A 15,100-nucleotide genomic window follows, 5' to 3' on the forward strand; every position below is an offset into this window, starting at 1 on the left:
TCCAATAGTCAAGTAATTCTTTTTGCCACAGTCCTGGGGCTGGAACTCAGGACCTGGCCACTGTCCCTGAGCTTCTTTTGCTCAAGGCTAGCACTCTAGCACTTGAGCCACAGCACTACATCTAGCTTTTTCTGTTTATGTGTTACTGAGAAATTGAACCCAGGACTTCATGCATGCTAGGCAAGCACTCTACCACTAAGCCACATTCCCAGCCCTCATGTAATATTTTATTAACTTCAAATTCTGCACTAGTATTTGAGCATCAATATAGATTTCTATTTCTTACCAATGATATTTAATCAATAATATTAGAACTAAACTTAGCCACAAAATACCAGCTGTCATGGAATAACCCGTGCTTATTACTCATAAATAATGTCACCTTAAAAAAAAGAATTGCACTCAAATAGACAGAGATGTTTAAGAAGCTATCATGGAAGGCAAGAATGCTCAAAATTATCTATATATCGAGTCATGACAGCTTTTTTAATCATCAAACTTTTGGCAGATTGTTTTTCTTCAGACATATAAATATATTGTGACCAATGTTACACTATTACATCATATTTGTTGGAAGATATTTTTGTAAGAAAAACTGTTGAATTTACCTTTGCAATCTGAACAAATGATTGGTTCCTTATCTCAGATCTTAAGCTAGATTTGGTTGTAACCAAATTTTCAGTAGAAACGCTATTGGAAAGATTTTAAATTTTTTATTGTAAAGGTGATGTACAGAGGGGCTACAGTTATGTAAGTCCAGCTAAGAGTACATTTCATTTCCTTTTGAAGTGTCACCTCTTCCCTTTTCTCCCAGTTTTTCCCTCCCAACCTCCCTCCCCTACAAGCTGTATAGTTCATTTTCAATACAGTGTCTAGTGAGTGTCTCTGCTGTATTTATTCACCCTTTGTCCCACCCTTTCTGAGTGCCCTCTTACTCTCCCCAAAACAGATATATGAAAGGTACAGAAAGAAAAAATAGTAATAACAGAAGAAAAAAAAACAGAAAGTAAAAAAAAAAACTGTTCTTGTTCCTATATTCTTTGGAGTTCACTTCAATAAACATCATTTTATATATCACATACACACAGGTACTGAGCTTTTGTGATCCTCTCCTAAGAATAGAAAGATTCAAATTGTCTTCCGTAATCACCATGAATTCTCTGTCCATAAAGGGTGCTTCTTACAAAAAAATCACATTTTACTGAAAAACCTGTTATTCTCAAGCCACTCTGGAATTGTTCACATGGATGCATTTTCTTCAAACTATGTCTGGGGAACTGACATTGATTTTTATATGAAAAGATAAGTAAGGCCCTCAGTATAGTCCAGGAAATATATACTTTTCCATGTAAATTGACCTAATACACACCATTTAAGAATGTACTATTGGTTTCAAAAAATTCATTCGGGCAAAATAAATTTTCAATTGTATACATTCCTTGAAACAGCTTGAAGTAATCCAGGCTCCATCCTGTAGAAATACAAAATGCATCATACCAGAGAGAAAAATATTCCCTGATATGTGAAAGTTAGATCTAAAATGGACTGGGATATGACAGATTACACAAGGATTCTAGATACTCATATACAGTGAGACCCAAAAGAGGATAGTCTTAGGAGAGAATCACAAAGGTGCAATATCCAAGCTCCTCTTCATATGAATATAAAATAATATACACACTGAAATGAACTCCAAAGATATGGAAACAAAATGACATTTTTCTTAATATGATTTTTTTCTTTTTCTGATGACTCTATATTCTTTACCTTGTACACGGTGTACTCATGGGCATTTCTATGGCAGAGTTGGGGGAAAGCACAGAATCTGAGGAAAAGGGTGAATAAGTGCAGCAGTGCAGCATACTGGACATTGATGAAAGTAAACTGCAACTCATGGGTTGAGATGGGGGGAGAATGAGAGAGAATGAGGGAACAGATGACACTGTATGAAACAAAATGTACTTACTACCTGACATAGGTAAATGTAACCCTGCTATATATCACCTCTAAAATAATAAAGTAATTTTTAATGCATCATAGAATTTTGAAATAAAGAGACCTTGTCAACTTGTTCAACATCCTTGGTTTTTAGGTGAAGAAGTGTTATGACATTTATGATCTTAGCTTATCTCACACTCCATGATAACTTCCATCTCTGTTCATTTTTCTACAAATGACATAATTTTATTTCTGCATTATTAAGTGATGTTTCATGATTGATATATATATATATATAATTTTATTTATCCAGTCATCAGTTACTGGGAACCTTGGCTAATGATAAAGTTTAGGTGTTGTAGTCAGAGCTACAATAAATATGGGTATGCAACTATCTTTCTTGATTTGCACTCTTTTGGAAATAGTCCCAAGCATGACACAGTGGAGTCATAAGTTAGATCAATTTTTGTTTATTTGAGAAAGTTCTATACTAATTTCTATAGTGGCAGCACTAGTTTACATTCCCCACAGTATGTAAGAATTACTTTTTCCTCCACCCTCACTAGAAGTTGTTGTTTTCTTGATGACTGCCAATATAACAGGGGTGAGAATTTTATTATACATTTCTTCATGTATCTATTAGCCATTTGTGTCTTCTTCCAAAGGCCACCTGTTCATTTGCCCATTGATTGATTGAATTATTGTGCTATTTAATCCTTTGAATCCTTTGTATATATTGGATATTTATCCTTCATTGGATATCAAAGATTTTTTTCTCCAAATCTAGAAATGCTTTAATTTGATGCAGTCCTACTTGAATCTTTTCACAAGAAAATGGGGCAAGCATCTTAGAGAATCCTGAACTAACTATCATGAGGATTTCAAGAATAGCCTAGGTCCTTCAAGCCTCCCTCCCAAACCACCCCCACATCATTTCAACCCTGTATTCAAATCTCTATCATTTCCAAACCAATAGAGAGTCCTTTGTCATACTTTCATACAAATGTGAACATTGTTGGGGCTGATAGGACTCAACAAGGCATTTAGTTCACTATTTGTTACACTGGCAATCACAAAGGACCTATGAACTCTGTCTCTCAGAGGTGAAGAAACCACCACATTTCTTGCACATAAGTAAATGGTTAATCTCAAACTCCCAGCATGGATTTGGTGATACCATGAGTTGTATGAATGACTAAGACCACACATGGTCCCAATTCACTCCTAGTGTTAATTTTAAACTTGGAAACATTACATCCTGCATGTATTCTCAAACCATGCTTTTCCCTTGGTTCTGCTATTCAGGGTGGAGCTCTAGACACTTACTCAGTTGCTTGATTGTTCAACCTACTCTTTGTTTTCCTATGTAATCATCCACATGCTGGCATAATCTTGACATTCTGATGATTGAAAAAATGTAAAATCTTTCACCCCCAATAGTGCTTACCATTTGTATTCTACTTTGTCCTACTACTGTAAGACCTGGAAACAATCTGATTCATGTGATTTTAGAGTCATACTGATGGAGTCATCAAGGTTGTACTATTCCTTTGTTTCAAGACCATAATCATAGTTTATAAAAGTGATTCACACCGGGCTGGGGATATAGCCTAGTGGCAAGAGTGCCTGCCTCGGATACACGAGGCCCTAGGTTCGATTCCCCAGCACCACATATACAGAAAACGGCCAGAAGCGGCGCTGTGGCTCAAGTGGCAGAGTGCTAGCCTTGAGCGGGAAGAAGCCAGGGACAGTGCTCAGGCCCTGAGTCCAAGGCCCAGGACTGGCCAAAAAAAAAAAAAAAAAAAGTGATTCACACCACTACTCATTAGTTGATAGACTCCTCCACTTAGATTTCTCACAATCCAATAATAAAACACAATTAGAAATGTAACTCCTGTGGGAAATGTCAGCCTGGAGTGTTTAAAGTATATGCTCATCATTGCCTATACCCATTCTGATCATCCTGCTTCCCAGTTGGTCAAAGTTTATTAGCTAATTTCAATCTATTTTCCACTCTGCACTGTTCTAGAACTCTTTGAAGTACTGTTATTTGGAACTTAGCAAAGTATGTTCTCTTACATAAATATTCAAATGAATTACTAAAATAATATACTGGATAACCCTGAGACAACCAGGTGATTTTTATTGATACATGTTCATTCCTACCTATTCTATGTTTTGATTATCCAACTATAGAAATTATTCTGCATTCCCCAAACCCAGATGAAATAGCAGTAAGAGGAAGACACAAAACTATCATGGGTGGATGCAGTGTGACTTTTGTCATATTTTCAATAATTTCAGAATCATACAGGACACTCAAATAGTGGGTGGAAATATAAGCATATGAAAAAGAATAACCATGTCCTTTATAAAAAGTGGATTCCTTTGGAAATACAAAATTGATGGCACCATTCACATATATACATACAGATTTTATTTAGTTATCTAAACAAGATTGCATAACTTCTGGGCTAGAAACTTGTAGTATGATTGAACTGCCAAATTCCACCAGCCACTTTAATAATGCTATATGCTCAGCCTCTGTTTGTAGTCTTGTGGCCCCAAATACTCTCCCATCCATCCCATACTATGCACAATGGCAGACACAGGTCTTTAGTGAAGGTGATGACTTTGAAACCTAGACACTGAGCTCACATAGTAACCATGACGACACACAGGTCTCCATGGTCAGAAGAGAAGAGGATGCCAGAGCCATCAACCACTTACAACATGCAGGAGACACAAAATCACATCAATGGAAAGGTGGAAGTACATTACCTGTACCTGTTATTACAAAAGCATTTTCCTTTCCAGTGGAGCTGAAACAAGTTAGTTCTCTAGGATTCATTGCGCTTGTAAGCTCTATACTATTATGCTTTTGGTTTTGGCAAATAAATGAGAACTAGAAAATGGAGTCTTGCAAGATCACTGATGTTGGCTAGAATTAGTGAATTTTCCACCTTTTCTAAATAATAAAAGGAAATCTGAAATGGAAAAATTTGCAAGATATTCAACTTCCTGTTTCTGCTTCTGAGGAACAGTTTTATAACCTGGAACTATGTGGCAATACTCTCTCCTCCTTTAGTCAGGATGAAAGTTAAACACATTGAATTACAATTCATATAATTTTGCCTCAACAATAAATATATTAGGTAGCAATTTAACCCAACTTTCTAATTTAAATCAAACAGTTCTGGGGACAAAATTAGCTAAGGCACTTGGATGGAAAGACTGAAGTAACTACATTGGAAGTTTACTGTTCATCTCTATAAATTGCCATATAATAATCTTCTCTTTTCCTGGGGAGCTCTGTGAACAGATAGCAAAGGCTTCTTTTTCTTTGATGCTGTGATGATCTATGTAGATGTGAATGTCAGGTCCTGCTTTAAATGTGCTTTAAATGTGCTTTAAAGCACAGTATAACACATACCAAAAAAAAGATATTACTAAATGCTAGCAGTCAACATACCTCCTGGATGGCTATCACAAAGATGCTGATAAAACTAGTGTTGTTATAACATGCTCATTAACATTATTAGAATATTATTCTCTTTAGCATGGTTTAAGAAAGCTGAAAAAAAAAACCACCTGGTTATATCGTACTCTCCAAATTATCAATTTCATGCTTTAAGTCAAAATTAATTCAACACTGTCTTCAAAACAAAAATTCATTATTTATAAATGAGTTAATGAAAAGTCCATTAATGGGAAGTCCACTTAAGCCTACAGCTTACATCCCAAGTTAATTCTGACTTTGAAATATCACTTATGAATCTGAAAATAAAATAAGAAAAAATGAAGCAATGGAAAATATTTCCCTGGCTCACTGTACTGAACAGCACAGATTTCCAGTTCTCAACATGTGTTTTAGAACTTTCTTTTATGAAGAAGAAAGATCATTCCACCACCATGTCACAAAGATCAAATCCTAAGGAAAATATATTTCACTAGAAGTGTTACCTTCACTTTTGCATTTTTAAAGGAATAGGCAATACTAAAGCAACATTCATTTAATCTGCTTGTATTCAGACTTTGAAACATATTTTTATCCATGCCCTCTCTCTGGTGCCTTTATTTTATTCTGCTCTACACAAAATGAAACAATAAAATCACATTTACTAAACTCTTTAGGATTAAATAAATGCTTTCTGTACACATAATACTCCCTACTTTGCCAACAGAAAGTAAATCTGAGTTTTCCCACAAATCCACCTGCTTCTACAAGCGCCTCAATTTTCAAACCATCCCATCACTGCAAACTTAATTCCAGGCTCCTAACACCACTACCAATTCTATCCATTCCTTCATCACACTTTACCTCCTCAATCCATGGTTAAAAACCTCACAGGTTACTACATGTACTGGAGTCCATCCATTTAGTTAGGTTTTTGTAAAATGTTTACTGTATTATAACTTATGAGTTATTAAGGAAGTAGTTATAAATATATGAATCTGATATCTTTGGGCGGGGTGGGGCTTAAACTCCAGGCCTGGGAGCTGTCTCTGAGCTCTTTTGCTCAAATCTGGGCTCTTCCACTTGAGCCACAGTGCCACTTCCCATTTTCTGCTAGTTAATTGGAGATCAGAGTCCCACAGACCTTCCTTCCTAAGCTAGCTGTGAAGCACAATCTTCAGCTCTAGCCCTCTTAAATAGCTAGGATTACAGGTGTTATCCACTGGGACCCAGATGAGTCTAATTTCTTCAGACATATTTAACAATCTTTGTAACTATTTCCTGAAAATGTGATGGTTTCATGAGTATGAGTGTACATCCAAACTTATCAAGATGTATACTTTAAATGTGTATAGTTTTATAATTACCTTAAATAAAACTCAGAGGTTTTAAAAATAGGTCTACCCAATTTGCTTTTTGAGATATAGAATAAGTATTTGCTTGCTACTCATAAAATGCATATTTACATATGACCCATTTTTACAAGTCAATTAAATTCAAAATTATTGTATACCAGTTTCTGTGCCAAACACTCTTTGATTTTACCAAACAAAACATGGCCTCAATGTCAAAGAATTCAGTTTAGTGAGAAATCAACAACAGAAATAAAAAATTATAGCACAGTCTTTTTTCCCCCCATCTGGGGGCTTGAACTCAGAACTTGGGCATTCTCCCTGAGTTTCTTTTGCTCAAGGCTAGCACTCTACCCACATGAGCCACAGTGCCACTTCTGGATTTTTCAGTTTATGTGGTACTGGGGAATCAAACCCCAGGGCCTCAGGTATGCTAGGAAAGCACTCTACCTCTAAGCCACATTCCTAGCCCCACAGTCTTGTTGAATAACAGAAAGGAGACATGTACATAGGATAGAAAAAGACACAAACCATGAAGCAATTCCAGAAGTTCTGAGATCACACACTACCCACTCCACAAAACAAGTATTTTTGTTGATAAAAAAGGGGGGGGGGAGACATGAAAGAAGTTTTGGTATTTTTTCTTATTTGAGGCCTACTGAAAGAGTCATTTACTAAAAACATGCATATTCTCTCCTAAACTTGCCATGGTACAGGGCCAGATTCACAAGTTACTCATTTAGGATAATCAACTGTTTATTGAAATCCCATAAACAATTGGGTGCTACTTGGAAAAGATAATTGAACATCTATTATTGTATTAACATGAATTCATTTGTTCTGACTAGAAAGAGGAAGATATAGATACATCTGTTTTGGTGAAAAGATAAGGGTAAATAACAGTCCATCATGGACATGGACTACTGAGATAGACATAAATTCATAAAGTCTAGACCCATATGGTAAAAACTAAACTACTAAGGCTAAGACTTGTCCAGACTTTAATCAGAACCTAAAAACAGGCTATTACTCACTGTTTCTCCTAAAATTAGGTTTCTAATAAGCAATCAAGATGGCATCTATTAGACATATTTTTTAGCCAAATCAAGACTATTGACTCTCCTCTTTTCTAAGACTGATTTAGGATTTCCTTGTGTCCTGTTGATAGTAAGATACGATGAAAATATAAAAAGGAAATAAAATTATGAAGTTTATGTTGTTGATCTATTGGAAATTTCCTGTTCAGTAACTGTTAGCTAATATTCCTCCTTCTTCTGCAAGACGGGTTTGAGTTACTGTCTTATGCCTTCTCTTTAGATGGAACATCAATTTTTCACTTTAGATGGATCATCAATTTTTCTCTTTACAAGACAGCTGGTATAGCTACCCCACCTAATATTTCTTTAATCAAGTTCAGTTTTCTTTCCATTGCTGACTTAAGCACATGAGAAAAAAATTGAATGTGTCTAAGTGTTTAAAAGAGTAAGGTTCAAAAGAGGTCAAATAATGACTCAGTATCACCAACTATCAACAAATCTAAGGTCACAACTGGGCTGAGGGCTTATCTTAAAATTCTCCTAATCCTCACTATACCAAGATCAACTGAGGAATGATTTTACTTTTCCAGTAATGTTCATATATTTATCTTTGGATTATGACTGCAAGTCAACCATTGATGAAATCTACCATTTTATTTTTAATTGGCAAAAACAATGTAGACAAGTTCATGAAAGACATTTTATTACTAATGAAAATAACATGATTGTATACATGATAAAAGAAAGTCTTATGTGTGTATATATATGGACAATGTTTTATATCTAATTATCTAACATTGAATAAAAATAGTAAAGTTACATAAATTTATTTGATCACACTTTGGATAAATGCCATTACAGACAAAACAAGTTTTTCAATAATCATACTCCATATCAAACATATACTGTGGTATATGCACTATTGCTTAGGAGTCATCATTGTCTGAATTATATAACTATATATCTATATCCTCTGATATTTTCCTATATGTATCCTTAATCTCCAAGGAATTAATTAAATATAACAGGGAGAAAATGAGGATAAAGAAGTACTCTGTCTAAACTGAAGTTATAATTTTGTTGAGGGGAGTGTTTTAATCTGTGTCTTATTATCCTGAGGGGAGTGGCTTAATCTGTCTCTTATTAACTCATAAGAGTAGTGTAAGATTTTACAAAACACATGAGTCAAAGAAATTTCCAGGCAAATTCTTTACATCATCTGTTACATCATGGTAGCCACCCATATTCCCACCTCTAGCCAGGATCCTTTGTGGAACACAATGCAATAGACTTGAAGATTGTGACCTTCATATCATTTTACTGCATTTATTGTCCATTTGGGAATAAAATGAGCTAGGATCCTGACTCATTGCAGCTGGATGGTAAATAAAGAGTGGCCCCACCCATTTCAACTGGGAATTGTTAGAAACATCTTAGGGGAGTGGAAAAAAGCTTGACCCATATTTTTATTGGATAAAATTATTCTCCTAATTCATCTGCTTCTTTAAAAAATAAATTTGTGTTTTCATTTCCTATTGTGAAATAGTTCAGAGATGATAGATATCAAGATACTCACTGCTGACAACATGAAAATGACACTCGGGTACACTAACTGCTTAAACATGAAACAAGAGGAAAACTAAAACAAGTATATTATGGCTAGTTCAAGTATCATTTAATCCAACATATTTTAGTGCCTATGAAAAATAATTGTGCAGTTTCCATCATTTTGTCAGAAGTAATATTAAGTCAGGGTTGTCCAACTACATTATAATTCACTATGTGGTCAGACGGGAGGGAAAGTACCAGAAAAGGAAGAATCAACTCATGGTGACTAGATATTTCAGAAGTTCAGTGGCTCATGCCTGTAACCCCAGATACTCAGGAGGCTGAGATCTTAGGATCATGGTTCGAAGACAGCCAAGGCAGGAAAGTCCACAAGACCCTTCTCTCCAATAAACTCCTCAGAAAAAGCTAGAAGTGGGGGCTGGGGATATGGCCTAGTGGCAAGAGTGCTTGCCTCGTATACATGAGGCCCTGGGTTCAATTCCCCAGCACAACATATACAGAAAACAGCCAGAAGTGGCGCTGTGGCTCAAGTGGCAGAGTGTTAGCCTTGAGCCAAAAGAAGCCAGGGACAGTGCTCAGGCCCTGAGCCAAGCCCCAGGACTGGCCAAAAAAAGCTAGAAGTGGTGCTGTGGCTCAAGTGGTAGAACACCAGCCTTACATAAAAGAATTTCAGGGACATTCCCAGGCCCAGAACAAAGTAAAATGAAAATAGGTGGAATAAAATGAAACCTAACCTACATGAAACTTTTTATGTAAAGTAAGTGGGATGGTAAGCCACATAAATGTGAACAAATATCTTTAAGCTAGTACAATAGTAAAAATAGACCTATTTATCAAATAAACAATACATCTGTAAGAGTCACTGTACCTTATGACTCCAGGAGGGGGAAAAAGCTTGAGTTATTCACTATGCAGTTTTATAGTATTTAACTCCATTTTATTACTTTTGAATAACATGATCATCATATTGAATATTATGTTGCTAGGTTCATGGCAATGTTTTAATATTCAGAAAATTTCAGTCCTTAATGAAATGAGAGTTCCTAAATAAAAGTTTGGCCTAAGACTTCAAAAGTAAATCAGAGACAGTGACGTGTGTCAAATATTCCCAACTTCCCACTTTACTGCTCATCTCTTGGAAAACAAGAGTCCTCCTTTGGCTCGGGCTGTGCTTCTACTGAGTATTTTTCATGGTGATGTGCCCTAGACAACCTTTATAGTTGTCTAGAACTCTTCCACCAAGCACCCATTTAAAGAGCTGCCTTTTAGTGTTAATTTGTGATTTATAAACAATTTGTTTTTCATCCAACATATATGAGCTTAGGAAAAAAGCTTTGAATCTTAAGCATAAATCTTTTGAAAGTTTTACAAATAAAATCAAGCATTTAAAAGGGACAAATATCCTCAACATTTATAATGCTTTGAAAATAATTATCAATTACTTTTAAAATTAAAACCCAAACAAAAATAATGTTTTATTTGGTAATTACTCTAAACTATATTAGAATTACTTCCAAGATTCCCTAGTCTTTCTGACATTAACAAATAAGTTACATAATTATGATTTATGAAGCTTAACTTCTCTTTGCCATAGTATTAGATTATGCTCCCCCTTGGAAACTTAGGCACAATTCTTGGGAAAAATCTCAGAGTCAGGAGCAGAGAGAAATTGTAGTTCTAACTCCAGGAACTGGATTTTTATTTCTTTTACCCTCTCTTTTTCTTTCTGTCCTCTCTATCCTCTCTCTCTCTCTCTCTCTCTCCCCTTCTTTTGTAGTAGAATACTTTCCAACACTTATGATTTTGAACTTTTTTTAACACAAGCTCTTGGTCTTTGTAGAAGTAAAAAGTATCACAACTCCTACTATTTTAAGCTAGGGAAATAGTGTATGTTCCATATTTATTTTTTAATAGATTCTTCCAGTGGTGCTCAAAGTAAATTCTATATTAATTACATGACATGATAACCAGTGGTCTCCAATTTCTCCAGTCTTCTAATCCATGTCAAAGATAGGCATGTGTGTTAAAGCTCCTCCCTGCCATGAAAAAGAAAACAACATCAAGACCAATACAGTGGAAAGGCAATGTACTACATCACCATAACCACCAATGCTTTCTATTTTCTTCCACTGGAGGAAGGGGGGGGGAGGTGTTGTATATAACTTATTTATAACATTGTTGTGCAAAGTTAAAGAAACAAACTATAAAGTCATGCAATGCTTTTACTACATCTCAAGTCTGTTGACATTTTGGGGCTACAGGGTAAATGAGAATACAAACACTAAGTACAAACTGAAAATGCTCTGGATTTTGTGCTTACATCTTTAACAGGCCCTACAGTTTTTCAATGTCACCTTCCCTCTACACGCATCCCTCTGAAGGCTTTTGTTTCACAGAGTCTTAAATCTTCTTTGTTTCATAGACAGATTCTGTGTATTTTAATTCCTTATCAGAAGACCTTTCTTTAGATGTCTTGGCCTCAATTAAATGTTTTGGTTTTATGTTTTGTTTTCTTTTGTTTTGAGACAGGATATTACTGACATAGCCCAGCGATCTCTAGGTCAAATCTTCTCTGCCACTTGGTATCATTATCACCTTACATAAGTCTCTTTGCTTTTCCAATGTTTCCTTTCCTCAACTAAGAAACATCCAAATGACAAAGCCATTAGAAGGGAAACATGAAAGAATCTGTCAGAACATGCATAAACATTCAAGAACCCAATTAATTTTGGTTATCACCGCCGCTTTTGTCATATAAACAGGAATGACACCCTTGTGTTGGTGGTGCCGCTATAAGACAAGCTATTAAGCTGGTAGGTTGCAAGAGGGCTGCTGAAATGCTTACATTTGATGCTCTCTTACAAAAGCTGCAAACTCTGGATCATTAGCATACAGTTCCAATATCCTCATTCTCTCTTGAATTTCCTTAAACAAAAAGGAAGAAGAAGATACAGACAACATTTGAAAAACTTCAACAGACTTTTAAGAGGAGTTCTACATATTAGGTGGAATTGTGAGTCTGGGAGCTTCCTGAGGGAGAGCTTATATCTAGAGAAATCTTCTGCTGTGGCTATTGCATAATACTTTAACTCTGATATATATTTCCAAGAAAAGGGAAAAGGGAAGGAGTAGTCATCAGTGGAAAAGAAGGTAGAGCTCACAGATGCATGCTCCCTGCCTACCACACATTTAGGGAAGTAAGAACTAACCATGCACATGGACACACACACACACACGGTGGTGGCAGCAGCAGCGAGAGAAAAAAGAGGACAAGGAGGAGAATGAAGAGAAGAAAGAGGAAGAGGAGAGAAATGCAAAACAAATGGCAGTTCTTACCTCTTTGGAAAGGCCACTGCTCTCATACATCTGTCTGATTTCTTCTCTGCTCAGACCGCCAATCACCTCTTCACAGGCAGAGCTGTGGAAGGGATACTGAGCTTCACCATGCTGCTCACATCCAGCCACCTGGCTTTCATAAGCAGGGTTGTACTTCACAGCATTCTCAATGGATGACAGGCTGTCAGGCTGCCTGTGGGAGGCACAAAAATAAAGATACGGATTCAGGATTGCTCTGATAGTTGATAACTTGTTTATCTGGGGCCAGATTTCTGAAAAAGAGGGAAAATGGATACAAATGGTGTAGGAAGAAAGGTAACTGTGAGAAATAAGCAGATGAATCTCAAAAACTGCCATGTTTCACTCATCTTATTTTCCCACAGTGCCTGACACTCAAGTTTTGGTTGGGAGCAGGTCTTCATGGGTAGCATTTCATTAAACACAGACAGCTCTATCACTTTCACAGTTATACATATAGAAAATCAGTGGGTAACACACAGAGAATGTAATTTTTAATACAAACATTAGGAGATGAGATGACCTGGGCCTCAGTTAAGTTCAGTTCAGGTCTACAAATACTTACTGAGATTAGTCACGTGCCTAAGATTTTTCTAGATTCCTATGAAACAAATAATTTGTAGGAATCTTTGACAAAAATGAAGTTGCAGTTTGTTGAAAACTCATATGCAATAAAAAGTATAAGGATCGTGCTGGAGGTATGTCCTAGGTGGTGTTAGCCCAGGAAGAGGGGCTCAGCCAGATCAGAGGGTAAAGGAAGTAGACTGACCAGAAGTAATTCCAACTGCCACTTATGATCATAAAACTACCAAAACCGTCCTTAAATCCTTAGTCTAGCAAGTGTACCAGGCTGTATTCCCCCCATTGATGAAGCCACATTTAACTTAACAGAGAATCAGATTTGATTTCTTATCAGATCCTTTCCCAACTTTGCAATCTAATTGCCACTAGTATGAGCCAAAGAGAAATAAACTGACACACATCTAACCCTCAACAAGGAAATTCGCCATTTCCATCTCCTATTGACCCCTCACTATATCCTCCCTGACCTTGAATTGGGTGTCCTGACCACAATCAGTAGACTTTCTCCTCCAGTGTATGCCCCTCTCACTTGGCTTATGTTCAGTTATCTGGAAAGTATCCCACCCAACTACCAATAAATATTTACTCCCCTGTTTGCAAAACATCACAACTATTGCTAAAACTTTTAAGACTCTGTTCCCCACAGAGAACTAGTTTGGTCCTTATTTGGGATCCTTAGCATCTCATCGTAGTGCTACTGATGTTATTTTCCAAAAGATACCACTGTAAAGAGCCATGTTTTTATCAACTTTATAGCTCTTTCTTTCATTCAGCTCTTTGCTTATATTTGGTACACAGTAAGTACTAAATGAATGAGCAAACAAAACATTATATTCCATCAGAGTGCTTTTTCCTTATTTACCTGCTAGGCCTCTCTCTTTCTCTCCTGATATTCTGAGCTTGAAGAGTCTTGACAAGGAAGAAGATGATAACAGAAGAGGCAAAGAGAAGGCCAGCCACAGAAGCTATGGTAATGCCTATGACCAAAGGCTCAGACACAAACTCTTCACAGTGCTCACCTCGGTACCACCAGTTTTCACCCACTCGGCATCTGTAAAGAACAATCACCAAAGAAAAGATTTGAATCACTTTGCTCAAAGTAATAATGAACAGAAGAACCTTTGGTGGGAACCAGGAAAGAAGAAATACAAATGTTGACCATGTAAACTTTCATTAAATAGTTGACTATAGTCCTGGGGATGTAGCTCCATGAATGCCTAGTATGCATGTGACCCTGGGTTCCATCCCCAGCAAAGAATAAAAAAAGGGAGGGAGAGAGGGAGGGAGGAAGGGAGGGAGGGAGGGAGGGAGGGAGGGAGGGAGGGAGGGAGGGAGGGAGGGAGGGAGGGAGGGAGGGAGGGAGGGAGGGAAAGAGGGAGGAAGGGAGGGAGGGAGGGAGGGAAGGAGGGAGGAAAGGGAATGGGAGAGAAAACAGGAGTGAAGAAGAAAAAAGAGAGGAGAGGAGAAGAGAGGAGAGGAGAGGAGAGGAGACCTGGATATACAAGTTAAACTAGCATATGGCCTAATGCTATGCATAATTCTTGGCACAGACTCAGTAGATCCTCAATAACTGCTCAGAAGTGACTATATAAAATACTAAATAAGACTTCAACAAATGATTCCATTCCACCTCCTTATTTATGGATAACTAAACACAGACCCAAGAAGAAAAGTGACTGGCAGTGGATTATGCAATTAGAGAGCAGAAAGCTGGGTCTAGAACTCAGTTCTCCACATCCCACACTAAAGAAACCCTATTATCACTAAGGCCACAAAGTTGTGTAAAAATGTCCTCAATCCCCAGAGCAGCA

General features: G+C 36.8%; 1 protein-coding gene across 1 annotated transcript in view; it reads right to left on the minus strand.

Moving 5' to 3' along the window:
- Positions 1-9,985: 9,985 nt before the first annotated feature.
- Positions 9,986-15,100, minus strand: part of Impg2 (interphotoreceptor matrix proteoglycan 2) — a 50,362-nt gene continuing 45,247 nt past the window's right edge. Inside the window, exons 15-18 of the mRNA XM_048346522.1 lie at positions 14,152-14,340; positions 12,690-12,882; positions 12,199-12,278; positions 9,986-11,389 (exon numbers count right to left, since the gene is read on the minus strand). Of these exons, the coding sequence (XP_048202479.1) occupies positions 11,377-11,389; positions 12,199-12,278; positions 12,690-12,882; positions 14,152-14,340 (475 nt within the window). The 3' untranslated portion in view covers positions 9,986-11,376. The remainder of the gene's footprint in view (positions 11,390-12,198; positions 12,279-12,689; positions 12,883-14,151; positions 14,341-15,100) is intronic.

Source organism: Perognathus longimembris, chromosome 5, assembly GCF_023159225.1.
Source record: "Perognathus longimembris pacificus isolate PPM17 chromosome 5, ASM2315922v1, whole genome shotgun sequence".
In the NCBI taxonomy this organism is placed as follows: domain Eukaryota; kingdom Metazoa; phylum Chordata; class Mammalia; order Rodentia; family Heteromyidae; genus Perognathus; species Perognathus longimembris.